Source organism: Apostichopus japonicus, chromosome 22, assembly GCF_037975245.1.
Source record: "Apostichopus japonicus isolate 1M-3 chromosome 22, ASM3797524v1, whole genome shotgun sequence".
In the NCBI taxonomy this organism is placed as follows: Eukaryota; Metazoa; Echinodermata; class Holothuroidea; order Aspidochirotida; family Stichopodidae; genus Apostichopus; species Apostichopus japonicus.
The window spans coordinates 257,240-284,355 of NC_092582.1; the positions used below are offsets into that span (position 1 = coordinate 257,240).

The following is a 27,116-nucleotide window of genomic DNA, read 5'->3' on the forward strand; positions in this document are numbered from 1 at the left end:
CACAACCGGCGTAGTATGCATATATGCCAAACACCGGTTGCTACCGAGATTAGCTCAAGAGCGACCGTAAAATCGATGCCGAGACCAGCCGGATCATAGATATATAATGATATTTGGGTTTGTATTTCCCCTAAAAAGCGCACTACGCATAGTATAAAAATGGCGCTCCATACTATTCCATTACAAGCAGTATCATATAGCGATATGTAATCCACATGCACGCATTTGAACAAAAGTTGTCTGCTATACATATCATGCGTAGCCTAGCTAAGGTACACAGTTAGAAATCCCATAGATATATGATTAGGATAGGAAAAATGGAGGGAATACGAATTCGATGAGGCCGTTGGTAAACGACTCTTAGAACTTTCACCTCGTACGAATCCTGTCAAAGGTTTGCTGATATCATAAGTTACCGAAACGGAAGTTTGAGAATAAGCCTGAGTTACAACCACCAATAGGAAGACTGAGTATGATATTTTTTCCAACAAATTTGATGTACAGTAAATTCGGTCTTAGCCTACGTTGAGTTTGTTGTAGCCTAACGGTTCGTATTAGGCCAAAGTTAGGCATAGTCTAGACATACAGTGGTTATGAAAACTGATCAGTCGTACGGTATTATCACTATCAGTAGGCCAGGCTATAGTAAAGCAGCTTAACTAAACCGAGGCATAAGTTCAGAACAGGCTGTATACAGGTATGTTTAGCTTATTAAAGAAGTCAATCCCCCATTCACAAACTGGTCTAGCCTAGGCTAGGTTAACTCTAGTTAGCTTACAGTAGGCTTTACTTTGATTTCAAATTTGTAGGCCTAGGCTAGCCCAGTTATTAATATTAGTTGCCAGGCTTTACAAAATTATCCTTACACTTAGGCCTAATTTTAGTAATGAAAAGACCTCACATTCATTACCTTATGTGTCTTGACTGTTGGCTAATTTCTCAGGATTGTTTTCTTGTTTTGTTAGTTTTCGAGAACCCAGGGCTTATGCAATGGCAAGTCACAATGTATGGTGGTGTATGGTAAATTCCTGTGTTCCCTAGCAATTTGCGTATTGTCTTTAATATGTAGCTGCACTGATAGACACTGTAACTTAGTTGCTGTGATCATAAGAACAATTGTAACCACTTTTTCAACCAAAACTTTTTGCAGCCAAGCAGAGTTACATATTTCATGAGTTTTAATCCATTTCAGGTATATGTTGATCAAGTTGTGTTTTTTTTTAAAGCTTTTAACACCCTCCCCCCAGGTTTGCACATTTTTTGGGCATTTGGAAATCTTTACTCCTTAAAAAACCAAAATCAGTATGAATATGATACCACTACTCTCTGGGACCTGAGCTTAGAGGATCAGAGCATAGCAAACAGCATCCAGAGTCAATGGATGTATACTTAGGCCTACACTACAGTTAAACGAATGTGTCAATTTAGGGGTATGAAAGAACTTGACACGACAAACATTTTGTGGTCAAATTCTGCTCAATTGTATGTTGCGGAGGCATAGAACAATAAATATTTTGAGATTATTACATTTCTGAGGAACTGCACACATGAAAAATGCATACAGTTGAGTGCATTGGATTTTTCATTGATAGACATTGTTGATCAAATCCTTAAATGCATCAATTATGAGTCCATCTACTGTATAGTAGGCTTAGACTTCAATGTTCAGCATTTGATACACAATCCATTTGGTTAGACTTCTCAATGGAGTCATTTGTGTCGTCAGGCATTTCTATTGAAGGAATTGTAAGAAAACTTATTTGACAATCAATATTCAATATTTTAGAAATCCTTGACATTTATGAAAAATTATGAAAACAGCTACACATGTCTTAACACCTACTGCACTTATTCATGTACTGTATTAGCTTCAGCTTATAAACTTCCATGTATGAATATGTATGCATTTACCAGTGTATAAACTAGTACATTTTGTATAATAATCCAGGGAAGTTTCTTGGAATACCTTTAACTTACAGTATACATGTGTGCTAAATTTGGAACCAATGATGATGCCCTTAAATCTTAAAACAGTTACATTGTTTCTAGTAAATATTAATTGTGGTTACCTCAAGCCTACCAGGATGGGAGTTTGGTTTATACATAGTTCTAAGCCAGCTTTAAAAACTCACAGGCCTGAATGGACAGTCATTGTGATTGAGAAGCTTGAACTGTTTTTCGCCATATTGGGAGATTTGTAACGTTAGGAATATTTTGAAGAACATTTAGTGTTGATGGAGGATTGCATTTTGGAAATGTTTTTCTCTCAGTCTCACTGTTGATTAATATAGGGCCATCCAAAATGAGAACTTACATGTTGTGGTTATTCAGGACTTGATTTTGTAAATCATTTGGAAATGTTGATTTTGAGCCAGGTTCTTTTCTTTAACATTAATTATTGGATAACTTTAAAATTTAAAAAATTGAGTCTCCCAGTGCTGTAGGTGAAATGATTGCCTCTTGTCACTGAGTTGATTGAATTTTGCCCTATTGTATGCAAGCTTGACCAGACACTCAACCTACAGTAGGCTAAAACTCAGTGCACTCCAGAGGATCTACCCTTCTCCCCTTACACCTGTACAGTACAGTGTGTGAGATCAATGTGAAAGTCTGCATGGATTTGTAAAAAGATCCTTTCACATTGTTCAAGGTTACAACCTTATCCTAATTTGCATATTAGAATCTCTGATATATTTTGATTAATATTACTGGACCTCATACTAGTGCTGAAAGTCGACTCTTTTTGTCCTCGAGTAATCGCAAAGCTCTTCTTGTGATTGCTGCGATTACTCGGTTACAGTTATTACGTCATCACTGTCATTTTTACATTCAAAACAGTCAAAACAAATCTTTTTCATGGTGCACTGTATTTATTTGTTCTTTCGTGTCTTAATGTAAGGTGTCTACATCATGTTAAAACATCTACCAAACAATTATACTGTGAACAACTTCAATGTATAACATTTCTTAAAATTGTTCATAGTAAATCAAAAGCTTTCAAATGAATCTATGAGGCTACTAAGTACTGTACAACTACTAGCAATAATAAAAGCAAATGTTGCAAACAATTAATAGATGTACAGGTAACACCTTGTAGCAGTGTGATGATTAGTATGCAAGAGTTTTCTGTAGAAGGACGTTCTAGGCTAGGCTCTAGCCTAGCGTGAAGGCAAGCACTTTGAAATTAAACTACATCGCAATGGACACACTCTTCAGACATCCGATCAATGTGATCCAGGCCAGTAATGAAGTAATTGTAAACATATTTGAAGAAATGACAAATACTTTGGCAATCGTAACAGATCAACAGATCAAACATTGCTAGGACTGAATGTTGCACTGCAGAACAATGGTATTATTGACAAGCAAACGCATGAATCTGACCGGAGCAGGTGCTTGCCGATATGTAACACAGCACAGTGCTAGTGTAGCATTGTGAGAACATGTACTTTTGCGATATTTGCTGACAAGCTGCTTTAGTGTGGTTTTTGATAGGTTAGGCTATTATTCAAAAACAGTTTATGTTAAGTGCTAGTTTGTTGTTGAGTAATCAATAATAAGGTTTTGAGCGTGATTAATCAAACTTCCAAAGTGTAATCGCGACTACTGGCGATTAATCCATTACTTCTCTCAGCACTACCTCATACTTAGTTCATTAGTGCCAACTGTACTCTGTCAAAGCTTGTGTCCATGTGTTCAGTAATTATGTGTCAAGATACATATGTGAATTTCCCAACACAATGTGCTGCTTTAATACATTCTGTTAATCTTTCCATCATTTTAGCACTTTCTAGCAGTGTGACTTAAAGAGAATGGACAGTGGTGTTACTCCAGGGCCACCTTTCCTAGAGAAAGAGACTGGTTCGTTAACAGTCAAGAAAGAGCCAAGTGAGACTGCAAGTGCAATGCTTCAACTACCACCTCCCTTGACTTATGAAGGAGGTTTAAACTCATCCAACAAAAAGAGAAAGTTTGAAGATGACAACTCTCCCCGTAGAGGGAGGCGTAGCTCCAAAGTGTCACCAAGCTTCGTGAACGAAGAAAGAGAGAGTCCTTTGAAAGGAAAATCAATGCTTGGAAACAGATACCTCCACAGAGATGTTGCATGTTCCCCTGATGATAGTTCATCACAAATGAATGAAAATAGAGGGAGGGGTGGAGTGGTTCGACCATACAGAAGGAGAGGACGGGGCCGTGGTCGTGCCCGCGGTAGGGGTGCTACCACAAGAAGCAGGACACAAGACAGTAATAGTCTTTTGGTCATAGGAAAAAGAAAGAGTCCGTTGAGGAACAATGTTCCAGATATAGGTAGTTTCTCTCCTGTACAAACTGAGAGCAAACTTGTTGGCCTAGGAAAGAGAAAATTTGGGACACCTGCTTCAGTTACACAAGGACTTGTCAGAGGAAGTTACACAGGTAGAAGGGTCTGGAGAGGTAGGGTCTCAACTCGTTCAAGAGGTGTAAGAGGAAGACCAAGAAGGGTCAGTGGTGTGGTAAAGAAGTCTGTAGCAAAAAGGTCACTGGGTCCCATCTTGGGCATAGATAATGAAAAATATAAAATCAACTACTCTCATACAGTTAAAGCTGTAGAAAATACTGCCGGTTTTGTGTTTAAAGACTTTAGTAAAGACACAAATGAAGTAAAATTGGATAATAACATAGCAGATACAAGGGTAGATTCTAATGGCAATATCACAAGAATTATCAGTAATGGTGATACCACAAGTGAATCCAGCAAGCTGCTTACTCCTGGTAAGATTCAGATGTTAAATGGCATGATACATGAAAGAAGACCAATCACAACTGGGGATAGGCTTCCCATTACGCAGTTGTTTGCAGATGGTGATGATGTTCTTGCCAGGTGGACAGATGGTTTGGTTTATCTTGGCACAATTCAAAAGGTAAATATAGTAAAGGTCAAACCTGCAGAACATGTTATTAAGAGTTTTACATTTTATTCAATGGAAGCAATTTATTTTTGCTCAGCTGTGTGAAACTGAATAAGTACTGTTAATAACACTCTTGCTTCAAAAACAAAGCAATGCCATAAGGTCAAGTAAATGTCCCGTTTATTACAGAGGGTGGGTGGGGTTTGGTAGGGGAGGGAGACTTGTACAGACTTGATGCAGAAGAACCCAGCAGCGAAATTAACATTGATTTGGGTGGGACTGTGTGGCTGTGTCCATAAACGCTGAAACTTTGGTACAATAGTCCCTCACCGATAAGGACTTATGCATGATCTGGTGGTGATATGATTATTATGTTCAAGAAAATCGTGTGTGCTGTTAAAGATATCTTTGAAAGGACTTGCAAAAATACTGTATATCTTTTTAAATATTTTTCATCCTGAATCTCTGTATTTACATTTAGGTTGAGGATGAGAAGGAGCAGTGTCTTGTTACTTTTGAAGACAATTCAGAGCACTGGGTTCTTTTTAAGGATATACAAAAAGGTAAAACAAGATGGAGTATGTTTTTATTGAGTACGGATTCTTTCAAAATGTATTGGTAAATGTGCACCCAGCAAATATCTCTTGAGATATGGGTTATACTATAATGTGCCTCATTTGTGTGTCTTTATGTAAGACTGTAATGTACTGTATCTCATATGTATGTGTGTCATTATATGTATAATACTATAATGTCTCTCATATGTGTGTTACTATATGTATAATACTATAATGTCTCTCATATGTGTGTCACTATATGTATAATACTATAATGTCTCTCATATGTGTGTCACTATATGTATATAATACTGTAATGTATCTTGTATGTGTGACATACCATATGAATAATACTATGATGTATCTCATATGTGTGTCATTATGTGTTTAATACTATAATGTATCTCATATGTGTGTCATATTTATACTCGAATGTCTCTCATATGTGTGTCACTATATGTATAGTACTATAAAGTATCTCGTATGTGTGTCATTTTTGTATAATACTATAAATCTCTCATATGTGTGTCATTATATGTATAATGCTATAATGTATTTATATGTGTGTCATAATATGTAACACTGCAATGTATCTCAATATGTGTGTCATTATATGTATAATACTATAATGTCTCTCATATGTGTGTCATATGTATACTAGTGTATCCATGTGTGTCATGATATGTATAATACTATGATGTATCGCATATATGTGTGTCATTATATGTATAGCACTATAATGTATCTCATATGTGTGTCATTATATATATAATACTATAATGTCTCTCATATGTGTTATTGGTTTCGATGATAATCATAACATATGCATTCATGATGGCGTATGTGTGTATGTATTAGGCCTCGACAATTTTTTTAAAACTACTCGCCAACTTGCCACCGAGTCTAAAATTCTACTTGACAAAACATTAAACTTACTCGCCATTTTTTCTCGGTAATTGTTTGTGTGATATAAGCCTAGGTAGTACGTTTGGCCTAACTTAGGATATCGCCGTATAGTGTTACTGTGAGCAAAAACGATCTATTTAAATTGTGGTTCGTCAAAAGTGTTTAAAACATGAAAATATAAAACGATGAAACGTAAGCATTGTTTAGGACTTGCTTTGTAAAAGTGACCACAAAAATAATCAATGGCATGGCTGACCATCTGTAACTTCACTTGACATGACATCAGACTACTGTATCAGTGTATACATATGTTAGTATCGTTAACAAGTGAAGATAACACTTGGCACTAACAATTATTATTATTATCCATCGATTACTGAGTGTCGGACTTACAGCTTTCATTGGTCAGGTCTCAAGAATTATCAATTTGGTTTACTAAAAATGAATCCAAAAACTTCCTGTTGTTCATTTCGTGATATGTAATGTTGTTTCGGCAAAATTATTATTTTATTATCATTATTATTTTACGATTGTTCCCTTGAAAGTTCAGTTCGTATCACTACACTTTGTAAAAAGTCACCGCACCTGAAAAATCTCCGTACAGTACATAATGTATGTAAAAATAGTGAGCAATTTAACACTGTTATCTGCCATTGACATTAGTCCTTCAACAAAAATGCGATTTGGACTTGCTTCAAGTTCACTGCAATACACTTTATAGGAATATATATACATTTACTGTTGCTGATGAAGGAAGAAACCACAAAGCTCAGGCAGCAGTGACATTGCGATACTTTAATAACGTTTTGTGAAAATATGCGGGCTTTTTTTCCTTATTTAAAAAAAAAATTCTGTTTCTGCTAAGGTTCCCGCGAATACTGCTTGCTTACTTATCTTTGGGAAAATGACTAAATGATGGTGTTGAATGAAGTTGGTGATTTGCGTTTTGATGTTGTGTTTGGGGATCGATATCCATCGGTGTGACGTCGCCCTTTACTGGAAAATTACCTCTTGTCAATTGATGTGGTAGGGTTGAAATCTGTTAAGGACGGGCCATTCTCAGAAATTTGCGTTAAATCCATTAGAGTCTGGGGCAAGTGAAGTGTTCTGTGGGAAGTTTTGATTCTATTGATGGTTGAGAATTGCCTTTCACAAGCTGCAGAACTCACTGGCAGAACCACTATTACTAGTTGCAGCCTTCCTGGATTACAAGCTTGGATAGGGGACCAAATGGAATATTTTTGCCACTGACTTGAGACTTGAGTTGAGCCCACTCTCTTTTAATTTCTTCAAGCCATCTGGGTTGTTCTGATCATTTAGCAGCAAAGTACTAAAATGATCAGCCGTCCTCCCAAGTTCTTCAACACCCGATACATTCAAAGTTACGTCTTTTCTTGCTGGCCATAATAAGGGTCAACAATTTGGTTACAGAACTGAAAGTTTGTCGACAAATGCCTCATATTACTGACTTGTGAATTGGGATACAATGTTTGACTTATTGACATGTCAGGTAGGCCTTATCGCGCGATTGTGGTTAACCTACTGACAACACTGTTTTCATTTGTACAGATCGTACACACAAGGTTTGAGTTGTCGTTACGCTTTTTTTTTTTTTTTTCCAGTTTGGTTACACCTATTTTTGCCTCATTTAGTTTGAGCGATTAGTATCAAATTAGTTTTGAGCTGGTAAACAGAGCTGTTCCTAAGGACCTACTTGTAACAGTGCACTTGATAATACTACTGTGATGTGTAACATTCTAGGCAAAAGGCCTTTGTTGATTGGCTCACAAGTTATTATTTAGCCTATCGTATAAAGGCATTGAGCGAATGAGCCACTCGACCAAATGTCGAGCGTGATCCATTTTTTGCTCGCCAGTCGCAAAATTCTACTCGCCATTGGCAAGTTGGCGACCATATTTGTCGAGGCCTGGTATGTGTGTGTGTGTGTGAGTGCGTTTGTGACGCCCAGCTTGTTAACACGATATCTCAAGAGGGGAAGGTCATACCAATGTCATATTTAGTGTTTAGAAGGACCACATTGAGAACAAGAAGCCTATTGTTTTTGGTGGAGGTCAAAGGTCATTTAGGGTCACCAGGGGTCAAATTGTGAATACCTTGCAACACGATATCTCAAGATGGGAAGGTCAGACCAATTCATATTTGATATATAAAATACAACATTAAGTACAATACGCCTATCGTTTTTGGTGGAGGTCATTTGGGGTCACCAGGGGTCAAATTGTGAAAACCTTGTAAACACGGTATCTCAAGATGGGAAGCATGGGCAGACTTCATATTTAGTGTGTAGAAGTACCACATTGAGTACAAAAAGTCTATTGTTTTTGTAGGAGGTCAAAGGTTATTTGGGGTCACCAGGCGTCAAATTGTGAAAACCTCGTAAATGTGATATCTCAAGAAGGGAATCATGGGCAGACATCCTATTTGGTGTGGAGTACCACATTGTGTAAAAGAAGCCTACTGTTTTTGGTGGAGGGAAAAGGTCATTTGGGGTCACCAGGGTCATATGTGTGTCATTATATGTATAATACTTATAATGTATCTCATATGTGTGTTATTATATGTATAATACTGTAATGTATCTCATATATGTGTTGTTGTGTGTACTTCTATCATGTATCTCACTTGTATTCACTTTATGTATAATAATTTAATGTACCTGTAACTTCACTTGCATTTCAGTCTGCTACAAAGTTATTTAACATTTCCATGAGAATACAAACTTGTTTTCAATCTGTGGACTTTCAGCAGCTACATGTAGTAACTTCTTTATTTTTTTTGGTAAACAAAGATTACCAAGTGATATGACTTATCGTTATTCTGTTCTAAGTTTTATTTGGTTTTGATCTATAGTTTCCCCTTATCTTTTTTCTTCTTTGACATCATTTTCAGCTCAAGTAGAAATGGAAGACATCAAGTGCTCTGTGTGCAATGATGGTAATTCTGATTCACCTAACGAAATAGTCATCTGTGACAAGTGTGGAACTGGTAAGGGACATACTATCTTAACACTTTGACAAGTTAAAGTCTTATTGGGATTGGATGCTACACTGCCAGATAATGTTTCTTGTGGCAGTTTGTGTCAACCAGTTGTGATATTTTAGATGATGATAAAGCAGCACTCATTGTGCATTTATCACTATGAGATACCATCCACAATGCTGTATGTGCTGCCAAATTCACTTTTCTCGTTGCTACTTCATTGTATTGAAGGACATATTATTAAGTTTTTTCTCTTATTTGTAAAGGTACGAGTCAGTAAATTCTGTTATCACTGAACCAGCTGGTTCAGTCTAACATCTCACAAATACATGAGTACAAAAAGATAGTCATGTTTGTCTTAAGTGTTGATGTATAACAGATGTCACTAAGAAATCTATAACTTTTCAATAAAAAAACCCTCAGTACTCTGCATAAATACTTTCACAAGGTAAAAGTTGTATACCTGCATCTAGGCAAATTGAGTGCATGTATGGTGGAAAGTGTGGGTTGGAGGTGGATATAAGTGTGGTAGGAATTGTTTTTGTCATGAATAATTTATGGCAAGAGAGCCTGATATTTGGTTCCTAGGCAGGGTCTTCTTCAGAGGCCTTTTACATACACAGATTTTGGGCAGTAGATAACTAATTTATTTTGGTGTTAGGAAAACTACAACACAGTGGTAACGGGTGTATAGTAACTTGTTGGAATTAGGGTCAAGTAAGCAACTCCAATAATGTTGGAGTCATATACATGTGGTCCTATAAATTGCAAATGGTAAGTGTTCAAACCGAATATTGCCGATGATTGTAATATCGGAACATAATCGGAATCGGTAAAAATTACGTGGAATACCAGTCACTGTATGTCATACTGATTATTCAAAACCATATGGAAGGTTAGGGATGTCAGAATTCTGGCAATAGCCGGAAATCCGGCTTTTTATCGTAAGAGTAGGGACAAATATTAAAACTTATGGCTGCCTTTGGTAGTGACTCGAAAACGGAGATAATTCCGGAAATTTCCTCTCGGACTAGGACCTACTGTACATACGAAAGTTAGATGTCCTCGGAAAAGTTCCTAAAGTTCATTTCCTGGTCTGGCAATTCAGAATGAGACTTCTGCGGTACTTAGGCATATTTCACCTTTAGTGAAAGTGATATTTAAGGTTAAAGAATCGAACACATGACCATTATCCAGTTATGTGTGTTTTAATCTTATGGTGTTGTTTCTCATTTTCTTATTGTATTTTTTATAGTATTTTTTGGGAAGTGTAAATTTCTAAAACATAATATCTCAAAATAACGTTCAGATAAGAATAAAATTCAGATGCAACATACAAGGCCTGGGAAGTTCCATTTCCGGTGATCTGGGAGGGATATTTTGCCAAAACATTCTTGCAACGCTACACACCACCAGGCTGGCGCTCCGCTTAGAAAGTCTTTGGGATGTCCAAGTCCCCACAACTTTAAGGCCCAAGGGGCAATCCCTACTGGAATCCCTGGGAAGGTGAAAATATCATTATTCAAAAACATATATGGAAGGTGAAATTATCAACTGATGTTCTAGGTTTGTTCTTTTACTATGTAACATTAACATAAAGACACCCTCTATACGTCTTTCACAATGTAATTTCATCAAACTAGGCTGCCAGGGTCGCCGATTTTGCTTCCCTCGTGGTTAGGTACTTCAATGTTTCTCGGCACAGTAGGTATGGTAACAATACCAATTTAGCGAATTAACGAATGTGCTGAATAATGCCTATATTGATTAGCTGAGTATAGGTTATGTTGAGGCATGAAATGCTCCGTAGTGCAGTATGTGATGCACTTATTTGTAATTTGATGTTTCTTTTTCTCAAAATTAGCAAAGGGCCATACTTCCCTACCCATCACCTCCTTTTTGCCGTCGACCTTCTTATCTCCATTTTTCAACCTTTCGATGTTTGCCGCAATGCACTCAAAAATAATTAAATTTTGGCAGAAATGCTGATATGCCTCGAATCCATGGCCGTCGCATTAGGCCTAACACTACAGTAGGTTGCTACATTGTAAACAGGTCTCGGAATATGGTCTAGAATTTGCTCAAATCAATTATGCACAAGTAAATGCAAAATTTTTCATGTGAAAAAACAATATTGGAGTAGTTTCTAGTTGTTATGATTTCTTTACATCAATTTGCTAACATTCTACATTAATTATAAACAAGTTACAATGGTACCATTTGCATTTCAGTTTGATTGGCCTAAGCTTACATTTTCTAATTGATTTTGAATGGAGTTAAATAGATAACGAATAAGGATGTTTAACTTCAAGTTCGTAACATTTCTATTTGTTCACAAACGGAATAATATAATAATTAAAATTTACACTTTGGTAAAGATTGAAGATGGATGGTTTGTCTGAGATACTTTATGAGATGGATATTTTGAGTAACTATTCTTAACGCATTTCAAGCCATTCACAGTCTTTCATGTCACTATTGCCACAAATGCTATCTAGGTTGCCTTCAACTCCCCATGTGTTCATGAATATATCATAAGCAGCTTTACACACTCTGTTTCAGACATATAAATACTTTCTGTTTCCTACAACAACAGGCTTTCATCAACTCTGTCACCAGCCATTTATCAAGAGCTGTTTCCTAAAGTCAGAAGAAGTTCAATGGCTCTGCAGGAAATGCATTTTTGCAAATGCAGTCAAGGTACCGATCATTCCCAGTTTTGAATCTTAAAAATAATGTACTAAAACAAAATGTCCATTTTGAGGAGAAGAGGGTGGGTGGGGGTGGGGATGAGGGGAGTGGTTAATGAGATATGAGGAGCCTTAAAGCATTCACATAATTTAGGCACTGTCAAGAACACATATTTTGTGTGTGGGTTATGTGTATGTGATGCTTTGGCTTGTAAACATGATAACTCAATATTCTAAAGTTGCATTGACTTCAAATTTGAATGTAGATGCACTGTATTGAGTTTTCGGCTGCTTTTGTGTTTGGGATCAAAGGGCATACTAGGTCACCATAGGTCAAACTGAAACCTTGTAAACATGATAACTCAATATTACAAAGTTGGATTAACTTCAAACTTAACATGTACATGCAACATAGTGATTTCTGGGATCAACTGTCATACTATGTCACCAGAGGTCAAACTGGAAACATTGTATACATTATATCTTAAGAAGAGAAGCTTTTATGAATTTTCTGCACTTGATGTCATCTATTGAGTAGAGAACCTATTGAAATTAGTGAAGGTCAAATGTCATTTGCAATCAATGTTTAAATCAAAATCTGAAAATCTTGTAAATATGATAACTTAAGAGGTACTGTACGTCATTCTTGAACTTCATACTTAGTATGTAGATGTAGCTTGGTGAGTGCAAGAATCCTACTGAAATAGGTAAAGGTGAAAGGGTACATTAGGTAAACAGGTGTCAAACTCTGAAAACCAATTAAACATGATAACTCCAAACTTAAAGCTACAATTAACCTGTGTATCCTCCAATGCTATGTTTTCCATTTGGTGAACATAGTTTGGTCAAATTCAGTTCAGTTGAGTTTTGTGAAGGGGCTCTATAATAACATAAGTCATCCAGGAAATAAAATCTGATTCAAAGTGTTGATAGTCTTGCTTTAGCACACTCACACTGGCCCTTATTAGTTTTTCACCCTCGGAGCTTCAAGGGTACAACAGGTTATCTCAAATAGGGAGGGTGAAACAATTGACTCAAGAGGTCAACACGTTATCTCAAATGGTCTCAAAATTATTCATTTAATCTACATGATTTACACTAGATGACCTTTGCTTTGGCAGTAAGTTGTGCAAATATTTCACAGTGTATAAACAATGTCATGTAGACCTCTCATTCATTAATAACAATGATTAAAGGGATGGTTGCAAAGTGGCAGAGCTGATTTTCTAGCTCAAAACTTGATTTCAAAATATGCCATTTTATTCATTACATCTACGTGTCTATATTTCACATAGGAAGACTGTTCTTTCTGCATATTGAAACATTTGGAATAAATATTCTAAACTGTAAAATCCTTTCCAGTGAATGAAATGGCTGATGCCCACAATAAGACCTGGAAATCTCTGGTCTTTTCTGGTTCTCACTTCATTCTTAGACAAATTTAACTCACTTTTGAGCAAATTGTATGGCAAGGAATCACAAAGCCAACTGGCTTTCTGGTTTTGAGTAATAAACTGCTGACCAAATACAGATAGCTAGAGTAAAAGAACATTACATGTCATTGCCTGAGGTTCAGATGATCAGAAAATAAAAAATCAAATTAGGTCAAGTAAAGGTCACAATTCAGTTACAATTTCAGATTATATCCTAACTCAACAGCTTTACTTATTATTGTAAGGTACATGTCAATAAAAAAAATGTTTTTTTCATTTAATATCACTTTATTTCATTTAATATCAATTTATTTCTATTTCAAAAATTTACACCTGTTGAAGATTGGTGGTGCTTCAAATAAAGGACAAGCTGCCAGGATGTTTCAACAAGTGAAAAGGAGCTTACCTTACAAGGTAAGGAAATTGAAGAACTGGTCTTTTAATATTACTTCATAACTTACCTGTCTCCTCACACACTCCTATCTGATGTGCTCACTGCTCTGATACATTTGGCACTGTTATCTCCCTTACTTCCCACTTACCTGTCTTATCACATACTCCTATTTGGTGTGCACCCTGCTCTGGTACATTTGGCACTGTTATCTCCCTTACTTCCCACTTACCTGTCTTATCACATACTCCTATTTGGTGTGCACCCTGCTCTGGTACATTTGGCACTGTTATCTCCCTTACTTCCCACTTACCTGTCTTATCACACACTCCTATTTGATGTCACCCTGCTCTGCTACATTTGGCGCTGTTATCTCCCTTACTTCCCACTTACCTGTCTTATCACATACTCCTATTTGGTGTGCACCCTGCTCTGGTACATTTGGCACTGTTATCTCCCTTACTTCCCACTTACCTGTCTCCTCACATACTCCTATTTGATGTCACCCTGCTCTGGTACATTTGGCACTGTTATCTCCCTTACTCCCCACTTACCTGTCTCCTCACATATTCCTATTTGATGTCACCCTGCTCTGTTACATTTGGCACTGTTATCTCCCTTACTCCCCACTTACCTGTCTCCTCACATATTCCTATTTGATGTCACCCTGCTCTGTTACATTTGGCACTGTTATCTCCCTTACTTCCCACTTACCTGTCTTATCACATACTCCTATTTGGTGTGCACCCTGCTCTGATACATTTGGCACTGTTATCTCCCTTACTTCCCACTTACCTGTCTTATCACACACTCCTATTTGATGTCACCCTGCTCTGCTACATTTGGCGCTGTTATCTCCCTTACTTCCCACTTACCTGTCTTATCACATACTCCTATTTGGTGTGCACCCTGCTCTGCTACATTTGGCACTGTTATCTCCCTTACTTCCCACTTACCTGTCTCCTCACACACTCCTATTTGATGTCACCCTGCTCTGGTACATTTGGCGCTGTTATCTTCCTTATTTCCCACTTACCTGTCTTCTCACACACTCCTATTTGATGTCACCCTGCTCTGGTACATTTGGCGCTGTTATCTCCCTTACTTCCCACTTACCTGTCTCCTCACACACTCCTATTTGATGTCACCCTGCTCTGGTACATTTGGCACTGTTATCTCCCTTACTTCCCACTTACCTGTCTCCTCACACACTCCTATTTGATGTCACCCTGCTCTGGTACATTTGGCACTGTTATCTCCCTTACTCCCCACTTACCTCTCTCCTCACACACTCCTATTTGATGTCACCCTGCTCTGTTACATTTGGCTCTGTTATCTCCCTTACTCCCCACTAACCTGTCTCCTCACACACTCCTATTTGATGTCACCTTGCTCTGTTACATTTGGCGCTGTTATCTCCCTTACTTCCCACTTACCGGTCTCCTCACATACTCCTATTTGATGTCACCCTGCTCTGTTACATTTGGCGCTGTTATCTCCCTTACTTCCCACTTACCTGTCTCCTCACACACTCCTATTTGATGTCACCCTGCTCTGTTACATTTGGCGCTCTTATCTCCCTTACTCCCCACTTACCTGTCTCCTCACACTCTCCTATTTGATGTCACCCTGCTCTGCTACATTTGGCGCTCTTATCTCCCTTACTCCCCACTTACCTGTATCCTCACACTCTCCTATTTGATGTCACCCTGCTCTGTTACATTTGGCGCTGTTATCTCCCTTACTTCCCACTTACCTGTATCCTCACACTCTCCTATTTGATGTCACCCTGCTCTGTTACATTTGGCGCTGTTATCTCCCTTACTCCCCACTTACCTGTATCCTCACACACTCCTATTTGATGTCACCCTGCTCTGTTACATTTGGCGCTGTTATCTCCCTTACTCCCCACTAACCTGTATCCTCACACACTCCTATTTGATGTCACCCTGCTCTGTTACATTTGGCGCTGTTATCTCCCTAACTTCTCACTTACCTGTCTCCTCACACTCTCCTATTTGATGTCACCCTGCTCTGCTACATTTGGCGCTGTTATCTCCCTTACTCCCCACTTACCTGTCTCCTCACACTCTCCTATTTGATGTCACCCTGCTCTGTTACATTTGGCGCTGTTATCTCCCTTACTCCCCACTTACCTGTATCCTCACACACTCCTATTTGATGTCACCCTGCTCTGTTACATTTGGCGCTGTTATCTCCCTTACTCCCCACTTACCTGTCTTCTCACACACTCCTATTTGATGTCACCCTGCTCTGTTACATTTGGCGCTGTTATCTCCCTTACTCCCCACTAACCTGTCTCCTCACACACTCCTATTTGATGTCACCCTGCTCTGTTACATTTGGCGCTGTTATCTCCCTTACTCCCCACTAACCTGTCTCCTCACACACTCCTATTTGATGTCACCCTGCTCTGTTACATTTGGCGCTGTTATCTCCCTTACTCCCCACTAACCTGTCTCCTCACACACTCCTATTTGATGTCACCCTGCTCTGCTACATTTGGCGCTGTTATCTCCCTTACTCCCCACTAACCTGTCTCCTCACACACTCCTATTTGATGTCACCCTGCTCTGCTACATTTGGCGCTGTTATCTCCCTTACTTCCCACTTACCTGTCTCCTCACATACTCCTATTTGATGTCACCCTGCTCTGCTACATTTGGCGCTGTTATCTCCCTTACTTCCCACTTACCTGTCTCCTCACATACTCCTATTTGATGTCACCCTGCTCTGCTACATTTGGCGCTGTTATCTCCCTTACTTCCCACTTACCTGTCTCCTCACATACTCCTATTTGATGTCACCCTGCTCTGCTACATTTGGCGCTGTTATCTTCCTTATATCTAACTTACCTGTCTCCTCACATACTCCTATTTGATGTCACCCTGCTCTGCTACATTTGGCGCTGTTATCTTCCTTATTTCTAACTTACCTGTCTCCTCACATACTCCTATTTGATGTCACCCTGCTCTGCTACATTTGGCGCTGTTATCTCCCTTACTCCCCACTTACCTGTCTCCTCACATACTCCTATTTGATGTCACCCTGCTCTGCTACATTTGGCGCTGTTATCTCCCTTACTCCCCACTTACCTGTCTCCTCACATACTCCTATTTGATGTCACCCTGCTCTGCTACATTTGGCGCTGTTATCTCCCTTACTCCCCACTTACCTGTCTCCTCACATACTCCTATTTGATGTCACCCTGCTCTGCTACATTTGGCGCTGTTATCTCCCTTACTCCCCACTTACCTGTCTCCTCACATACTCCTATTTGATGTCACCCTGCTCTGCTACATTTGCACTGTTATCTCCCTTACTTCCCACTTACCTGTCTCCTCACACACTCCTATTTGATGTCACCCTGCTCTGCTACATTTGGCGCTGTTATCTCCCTTACTTCCCACTTACCTGTCTCCTCACACACTCCTATTTGATGTCACCCTGCTCTGCTACATTTGGCGCTGTTATCTCCCTTACTTCCCACTTACCTGTCTCCTCACACACTCCTATTTGATGTCACCCTGCTCTGCTACATTTGGCGCTGTTATCTCCCTTACTTCCCACTTACCTGTCTCCTCACACACTCCTATTTGATGTCACCCTGCTCTGCTACATTTGGCGCTGTTATCTCCCTTACTTCCCACTTACCTGTCTCCTCACACACTCCTATTTGATGTCACCCTGCTCTGCTACATTTGGCGCTGTTATCTCCCTTACTTCCCACTTACCTGTCTCCTCACACACTCCTATTTGATGTCACCCTGCTCTGCTACATTTGGCGCTGTTATCTCCCTTACTTCCCACTTACCTGTCTCCTCACACACTCCTATTTGATGTCACCCTGCTCTGCTACATTTGGCGCTGTTATCTCCCTTACTTCCCACTTACCTGTCTCCTCACACACTCCTATTTGATGTCACCCTGCTCTGCTACATTTGGCGCTGTTATCTCCCTTACTTCCCACTTACCTGTCTCCTCACACACTCCTATTTGATGTCACCCTGCTCTGCTACATTTGGCGCTGTTATCTCCCTTACTTCCCACTTACCTGTCTCCTCACACACTCCTATTTGATGTCACCCTGCTCTGCTACATTTGGCGCTGTTATCTCCCTTACTTCCCACTTACCTGTCTCCTCACACACTCCTATTTGATGTCACCTTGCTCTGTTACATTTGGCGCTGTTATCTCCCTTACTTCCCACTTACCTGTCTCCTCACACACTCCTATTTGATGTCACCCTGCTCTGCTACATTTGGCGCTGTTATCTCCCTTACTTCCCACTTACCTGTCTCCTCACACACTCCTATTTGATGTCACCCTGCTCTGCTACATTTGGCGCTGTTATCTCCCTTACTTCCCACTTACCTGTCTCCTCACACACTCCTATTTGATGTCACCCTGCTCTGCTACATTTGGCGCTGTTATCTCCCTTACTTCCCACTTACCTGTCTCCTCACACACTCCTATTTGATGTCACCCTGCTCTGCTACATTTGGCGCTGTTATCTCCCTTACTTCCCACTTACCTGTCTCCTCACACACTCCTATTTGATGTCACCCTGCTCTGCTACATTTGGCGCTGTTATCTCCCTTACTTCCCACTTACCTGTCTCCTCACACACTCCTATTTGATGTCACCTTGCTCTGTTACATTTGGCGCTGTTATCTCCCTTACTTCCCACTTACCTGTCTCCTCACACACTCCTATTTGATGTCACCCTGCTCTGCTACATTTGGCGCTGTTATCTCCCTTACTTCCCACTTACCTGTCTCCTCACACACTCCTATTTGATGTCACCCTGCTCTGCTACATTTGGCGCTGTTATCTCCCTTACTTCCCACTTACCTGTCTCCTCACACACTCCTATTTGATGTCACCCTGCTCTGCTACATTTGGCGCTGTTATCTCCCTTACTTCCCACTTACCTGTCTCCTCACACTCCTATTTGATGTCACCCTGCTCTGCTACATTTGGCGCTGTTATCTCCCTTACTTCCCACTTACCTGTCTCCTCACACACTCCTATTTGATGTCACCCTGCTCTGCTACATTTGGCGCTGTTATCTCCCTTACTTCCCACTTACCTGTCTCCTCACACACTCCTATTTGATGTCACCCTGCTCTGCTACATTTGGCGCTGTTATCTCCCTTACTTCCCACTTACCTGTCTCCTCACACACTCCTATTTGATGTCACCCTGCTCTGCTACATTTGGCGCTGTTATCTCCCTTACTTCCCACTTACCTGTCTCCTCACACACTCCTATTTGATGTCACCCTGCTCTGCTACATTTGGCGCTGTTATCTCCCTTACTTCCCACTTACCTGTCTCCTCACACACTCCTATTTGATGTCACCCTGCTCTGCTACATTTGGCGCTGTTATCTCCCTTACTTCCCACTTACCTGTCTCCTCACACACTCCTATTTGATGTCACCCTGCTCTGCTACATTTGGCACTGTTATCTCCCTTACTTCCCACTTACCTGTCTCCTCACACACTCCTATTTGATGTCACCCTGCTCTGCTACATTTGGCGCTGTTATCTCCCTTACTTCCCACTTACCTGTCTCCTCACACACTCCTATTTGATGTCACCCTGCTCTGCTACATTTGGCGCTGTTATCTCCCTTACTTCCCACTTACCTGTCTCCTCACACACTCCTATTTGATGTCACCCTGCTCTGCTACATTTGGCGCTGTTATCTCCCTTACTTCCCACTTACCTGTCTCCTCACACACTCCTATTTGATGTCACCTTGCTCTGTTACATTTGGCGCTGTTATCTCCCTTACTTCCCACTTACCTGTCTTCTCACACACTCCTATTTGATGTCACCTTGCTCTGTTACATTTGGCGCTGTTATCTTCCTTATTTCCCACTTACCTCTCTCCTCACATACTCCTATTTGATGTCACCCTGCTCTGATACATTTGGCACTGTTATCTCCCTTACTTCCCACTTACCTGTCTCCTCACATCTGTGGCTGTACAGTTTCCTTTTGAGTTAATCTTAATCAATCACTTGGGATATTTAAGTCATTCTTAATAGTCAGAATAGTGTTGTTCATATATTATCTTTAGTCATTGGATTTCTTTTCAAATAGAATTGATGCTGATAACTTTGTTCATGTTCTCCATGTTGCTAATTGCATGTGGTTCATGATAAGATGACAATGTTCAGCTGATTTAATGTTGATTATTAGTAACTCATCTCTTTGATCAGTTTAGGGTTAACATATGTCATATTTTAGTGACTGAACATGGATTTTTTTATGTTAAAAACGTCTTTTTGTAAGTAAAATTAAATAAAGTTGTAGTCTTCTTACTCTTTCCCCCATCAGATTGAGGATCTAAAATGGGATAAACATCACAGAACCAATTTACAGAAGTGTTATTGTTATTGTGGTGGACCAGGAGAGTAAGTATGCATGAATAGTGTGTTCCTTAAATCACCTTCTTACTCCCCCCCACCCCACCCACCCCCCTAATGATTTAATTGTGTGCCTGGCTTATATTATTTGGCTCGTAACCATCACTCTATGTGGTTTTAGTGAGATATAACTTTTTACCTAAAATTGTATACTCCAGTACAAGGAACTTGTATACCTGTCCCAGTATTACTTGTGCAGATATTTCCAGTCAACGCCACCATTGACCCACTATGACCTACCCACACCTGCTACATCCCCTAAACTTATCGACAATAATGTGAATGAATTAGAATAGAGAGCCCTGTGTTCATTTCTATTACAGATGGTACCTTAAAATGTTGCAGTGTTGTCGATGTATGCAGTGGTTTCATGAAGGTATTTTAAAGTTTGAATCCCTTTTCAGTTTTAAAGTGTGGTAATTTGGTTAAAGTGACTGTTGAATTATAATTTCATGATGTGTTATTGGTATGGGTACATAAAATGTAGACTTTCATGTTCTATTGCTATCAAACTCCGAAAAAAAAAATATACCGTACATTCTTGAAAAACATTTTGAATTGATTTTTGTGTTTATTTGTTTTTCATTATAGCGTGCATTCAGTGCCTGTCGATGCCTATGCTGTACGGTGATAGGTGAGCTATGTTTGGTTATTGCTAAGTAGCCTCTCCTGAAGCACCAGGTGTAACATCTTTCTGTCTTGGCAAAAGGACTTCAAGACCCAATTTATTTCTACTTTACTAGTCAGAATCTCTCCTCGGTGTGTCCAATAGCCCAGATTTGAATACTGTTGATATGTTCAGAATGTAATGTAGTAGATGTGTCTGGGTCTTTTAACAAGGGATGGAAGGAAATCCTTGTTATTCAGTGGTCACTGGCATTCCTTTGCCAGTGATATGTATTTATCTGATGATTTCATCTAACCTATTTGGGGAGCCTCTAATCCATGTAACACATCTGAGAACTGAGTTTTGCTCCCTGGCACCAGTAAGTAGGAGTAGGGATATAATGTAACTGAGCCAATTTATTAGATCTATACTGGCCATACTGAAGACCTCAGTAGTAATGCTCAGAAGCAGTATAGTTGTGCAACTTAACTAATGAGATCAAGTAATCAATTGGTTAACTTGAACATGATTGAAATGAAAATTGTTGCTGAGGATTTATTAGATTATAACTTCCATGTAACCTTAATTGACAGTATTCCTTCTTTATGACTTGAAATGCAGACAAGTACTGTCAGTATGTGGAGGTTATATCCTATAAGTCTGACAAGTACTGTCAGTATGTGGAGGTTATATCCTATTAGTCTGACAAGTACTGTCAGTATGTGGAGGTTATATCCTATTAGTCTGACAAGTACTGTCAGTATGTGGAGGTTATATCCTATTAGTCTGACAAGTACTGTCAGTATGTGGAGGTTATATCCTATAAGTCTGACAAGTACTGTCAGTATGTGGAGGTTATATCCTATTAGTCTGACAAGTACTGTCAGTATGTGGAGGTTATATCCTATTAGTCTGACAAGTACTGTCAGTATGTGGAGGTTATATCCTATTAGTCAGACAAGTACTGTCAGTATGTGGAGGTTATATCCTATTAGTCTGACAAGTACTGTCAGTATGTGGAGGTTATATCCTATTAGTCTGACAAGTACTGTCAGTATGTGGAGGTTATATCCTATTAGTCTGACAAGTACTGTCAGTATGTGGAGGTTATATCCTATTAGTCTGACAAGTACTGTCAGTATGTGGAGGTTATATCCTATTAGTCTGACAAGTACTGTCAGTATGTGGAGGTTATATCCTATTAGTCTGACAAGTACTGTCAGTATGTGGAGGTTATATCCTATTAGTCTGACAAGTACTGTCAGTATGTGGAGGTTATATCCTATTAGTCAGACAAGTACTGTCAGTATGTGGAGGTTATATCCTATTAGTCTGACAAGTACTGTCAGTATGTGGAGGTTATATCCTATTAGTCAGACAAGTACTGTCAGTATGTGGAGGTTATATCCTATTAGTCAGACAAGTACTGTCAGTATGTGGAGGTTATATCCTATTAGTCTTAAGTCAGAGCATACTTTTCTTTTCTTCTTTTAATTTTATTCAACATAATAATGGTACTGAAATGTGTCTTGAATGATGATCGATGACAACTGCTAATGATGAAAGTGTATTTCTTCAATGAAGCTCATCATCCTCTGAAGATCAATCTCTCACCATCTCTTTGATTAATCTCTCACCATCTCTTTTTATTAATCTCTCACCATCTCTTTGATTCTCCGAAGATCAATCTCTCACCATCTCTTTGATTAATCTCTCACCATCTCTTTGATTAATCTCTCACCATCTCTTTGATTCTCTGAAGATCAATCTCTCACCATCTCTTTGATTAATCTCTCACCATCTCTTTGATTCTCCAAAGATCAGTCTCTCACCATCTCTTTGATTTTCTGAAGATCAATCTCTCACCATCTCTTTGATTTATCTCTCACCATCTCTTTGATTCTCTGAAGATCAATCTCTCACCATCTCTTTTTATTTATCTCTCACCATCTCTTTGATTAATCTCTCACCATCTCTTTGATTCTCCAAAGATCAGTCTCTCACCATCTCTTTGATTCTCTGAAGATCAATCTCTCACCATCTCTTTGATTAATCTCTCACCATCTCTTTGATTCTCCGAAGATCAATCTCTCACCATCTCTTTGATTAATCTCTCACCATCTCTTTGATTCTCTGAAGATCAATCTCTCACCATCTCTTTGATTAATCTCTCACCATCTCTTTGATTCTCCGCAGATCAATCTCTCACCATCTCTTTGATTTATCTCTCACCATCTCTTTGATTCTCCGAAGATCAATCTCTCACCACCCTTTTGATTTATCTCTCACCATCTCTTTGATTCTCCGAAGATCAATCTCTCACCATCTCTTTGATTTATCTCTCAACATTTCTTTGATTCTCTGAAGATCAATCTCTCACCATCTCTTTGATTAATCTCTCACCATCTCTTTGATTCTCTGAAGATCAATCTCTCACCATCTCTTTGATTTATCTCTCAACATTTCTTTGATTCTCTGAAGATCAATCTCTCACCATCTCTTTGATTTATCTCTCACCATCTCTTTGATTCTCCGAAGATCAATCTCTCACCATCTCTTTGATTAATCTCTCACCATCTCTTTGATTCTCCGAAGATCAATCTCTCACCATCTCTTTGATTTATCTCTCACCATCTCTTTGATTCTCCGAAGATCAATCTCTCACCATCTCTTTGATTAATCTCTCACCATCTCTTTGATTCTCCAAAGATCAGTCTCTCACCATCTCTTTGATTCTCTGAAGATTAATCTCTCAGCATCTCTTTGATTAATCTCTCACCATCTCTTTGATTCTCCGAAGATCAATCTCTCACCATCTCTTGGATTAATCTCTCACCATCTCTTTGATTCTCTGAAGATGTCTCTCACAATCTCTTTGATTTATCTCTTACCATCTCTTTGATTCTCCGAAGATCAATCTCTCACCATCTCTTTGATTTATCTCTCAACATTTCTTTGATTCTCCGAAGATCAATCTATCACCATCCCTTTGATTCTCCTAAGATCAATCTATCACCATCTCTTTGATTTATCTCCCATCCTCTCTTTGATTCTCCGAAGATTAATCTCTCACCATCTCTTTGATTCTCCGAAGATCAATCTCTCACCATCTCTTTGATTAATCTCTCACCATCTCTTTGATTCTCTGAAGATGTCTCTCACAATCTCTTTGATTGATCTCTTACCATCTCTTTGATTCTCCGAAGATCAATCTCTCACCATCTCTTTGATTAATCTCTCACCATCTCTTTGATTCTCTGAAGATCAATCTCTCACCATCTCTTTGATTCTCTGAAGATCAATCTCTCACCATCTCTTTGATTAATCTCTCACCATCTCTTTGATTCTCCAAAGATCAGTCTCTCACCATCTCTTTGATTCTCCGAAGATCAATCTCTCACCATCTCTTTGATTAATCTCTCACCATCTCTTTGATTCTCCAAAGATCAGTCTCTCACCATCTCTTTGATTCTCCGAAGATCAATCTCTCACCATCTCTTTGATTCTCTTGAGAATGATATAGAAATACTCCTAACCAATGTAGTACTTTCAAAGCCAGTCCAGAATGTTACATATGAAGCCAGGACATTACATTGCTTTATACTCATTTTTTAATCAATTTTTACAATCTAAACAGGCTTTCACAAAAAGAGATGACCATGTTTCCAATATTTTGCAAGCAGGACAGACAAACCAAGGAAACTTCAACAAAACAGCAATCATATCTCAGAATAGCTATACATTGTACAACAATCCTTCTTTCCTTGTTCATGCCTATGTATTTCTCCTCCATTCCTTTTTGTTTCTTACATAAAACTTGCTACAATTACCCACTTTTTATACTTATTGCCTTTATTTTGTAATGCATGATTTCAACAGTGATGGGAAACTGTTTTTTGTTGTTTTGTTGCATCTCAGGTACCATACCAAACTAACACTGTTTTCCATAAATATTCACTTTTATATTTCAGACATTCATTTACCTAGTACCTCATCAATAATGTTCCTACATGTCTGGTATATGGGTTGTACCTCTTCCTTCTATTTTACTTTTTTTGCCTATGTTTTGTACTTTTTCATTCCAACATTTGTCCTACTTTTCAATAGGGATGTACTGGACAGTATTCTGTCAACAAATGTAGGGTAACACCTTTGTCAGAGCTGAAGCGTAACACTTATTATTACTAAATGTAGTATCTTTTAGGTAGCTTAATGCTGCAGCTGCTCCAGCTTGTTACCGATGTGAACATAATTAATGGCTTTGTGTCAACTTCAGTTGTCTTTGGTTTCTCTTAATTGTTTTGTGCCAGTACATTCACCATGTTTGACTGAAAATGGTTTTTGTTTTGCAGGTTCTTTCTCTTTGTGTGTTCTGTATGCAATTCTGGCCCAGAGTACATCCAGAGGTTACCATTAAAGTGGTAAGGAATGTGTTGTCAAGTCCTTACAATTAGTAAGACCTGTTATCAGGGAATAATATATCCAGTATCACACTGCAAAATGTTAGTCAAACTGGTGAACTTACAAGTCCAAAGATGTATATAGCAGTTCTTTACACAAGAACCAAGAAAAATATATCCAGTATCACACTGCAAAATGTTAGTCAAAATGGTGAACTTACAAGTCCAAAGATGTATAGCAGTTCTTTACGCAGAAACCAAAGTATTTTGAGACAAGCTTCAGACCGTTAAAACTGCTCACTTAATTTGAACACCAAGTTATTCCTGACCATTAATGACAAATTCTTATTGTTTGCCAAATGATGGATGAAAATTATAAATTCAAAATGTAATGAAAATTGGTCACAAGCTTGAAAGCTGCATTTTGCATAGGGTTACAATGTGGTGTCATTTTTTGATTTATTCACACATGACTTCTCAATCTAAACAACAGATCTGTGTCATATTAATTTGGCTGCTCATAACTATCAAGTTGTTCAACACAGGAAACTACCTAGAAGTATCTGATTTATTTCATCACTGAAGACACACATCATGTTCTTTTATCAGTACATTGAGTAGGAAAATTGCAAGATTGTGGCAAATATGACCTTAAATGTAGCTACAAATGAATTAAAGTTGGATACGGAACACAAAGAGAATTAAATGTGCAAATTTTATAATATGAATACATTCAAATATCTGACATCTTAAGAAGAGAACAAGCTATGTAGCTAGGATTTAATTAGACTTTTCCTTTAGTTACAAATATAAACTTCTAGATGTATGAATTTTAGTATAATTTTCTCCACATACCTAGTAATAACAGTCACTTATAAGTGCTTATGAAGTTAGTTTGCTGTCGACATTTATCACCAAAATTTCTACCTCTCTTTTATGTTGTCCTGGATTAGGTGGGTAGAACATACTGTTACCTCTCTTTTATGTTGTCCTGGATTAGGTGGGTAGAACATACTGTTACCTCTCTTTTATGTTGTACTGGATTAGGTGGGTAGAACATACTGTTACCTCTCTTTTATGTTGTACTGGATTAGGTGGGTAGAACATATTGTTACCTCTCTTTTATGTTGTACTGGATTAGGTGGGTAGAACATACTGTTACCTCTCTTTTATGTTGTACTGGATTAGGTGGGTAGAACATACTGTTACCTCTCTTTTATGTTGTACTGGATTAGGTGGGTAGAACATACTGTGACCTCTCTTTTATGTTGTCCTGGATTAGGTGGGTAGAACATACTGTTACCTCTCTTTTATGTTGTCCTGGATTAGGTGGGTAGAACATACTGTGACCTCTCTTTTATGTTGTACTGGATTAGGTGGGTAGAACATACTGTGACCTCTCTTTTATGTTGTCCTGGATTAGGTGGGTAGAACATACTGTGACCTCTCTTTTATGTTGTCCTGGATTAGGTGGGTAGAACATACTGTTACCTCTCTTTTATGTTGTCCTGGATTAGGTGGGTAGAACATACTGTTACCTCTCTTTTATGTTGTCCTGGATTAGGTGGGTAGAACATACTGTTACCTCTCTTTTATGTTGTCCTGGATTAGGTGGGTAGAACATACTGTTACCTCTCTTTTATGTTGTCCTGGATTAGGTGGGTAGAACATACTGTTACCTCTCTTTTATGTTGTACTGGATTAGGTGGGTAGAACATACTGTTACCTCTCTTTTATGTTGTACTGGATTAGGTGGGTAGAACATACTGTTACCTCTCTTTTAT

The 27,116-nt window shown here is 38.8% G+C and overlaps 1 protein-coding gene across 1 annotated transcript in view; it reads left to right on the forward strand.

The window, feature by feature from the left end:
• Positions 1 to 211: 211 nt before the first annotated feature.
• Positions 212 to 27,116, forward strand: part of LOC139963486 (metal-response element-binding transcription factor 2-like) — a 38,064-nt gene continuing 11,159 nt past the window's right edge. Inside the window, exons 1-10 of the mRNA XM_071964298.1 lie at positions 212 to 470; positions 3,785 to 4,901; positions 5,371 to 5,452; positions 9,263 to 9,358; positions 11,949 to 12,052; positions 13,818 to 13,889; positions 20,237 to 20,313; positions 20,649 to 20,701; positions 20,917 to 20,959; positions 25,285 to 25,353. Coding sequence (XP_071820399.1) covers positions 3,813 to 4,901; positions 5,371 to 5,452; positions 9,263 to 9,358; positions 11,949 to 12,052; positions 13,818 to 13,889; positions 20,237 to 20,313; positions 20,649 to 20,701; positions 20,917 to 20,959; positions 25,285 to 25,353 — 1,685 coding nt within the window. The 5' untranslated portion in view covers positions 212 to 470; positions 3,785 to 3,812. The remainder of the gene's footprint in view (positions 471 to 3,784; positions 4,902 to 5,370; positions 5,453 to 9,262; positions 9,359 to 11,948; positions 12,053 to 13,817; positions 13,890 to 20,236; positions 20,314 to 20,648; positions 20,702 to 20,916; positions 20,960 to 25,284; positions 25,354 to 27,116) is intronic.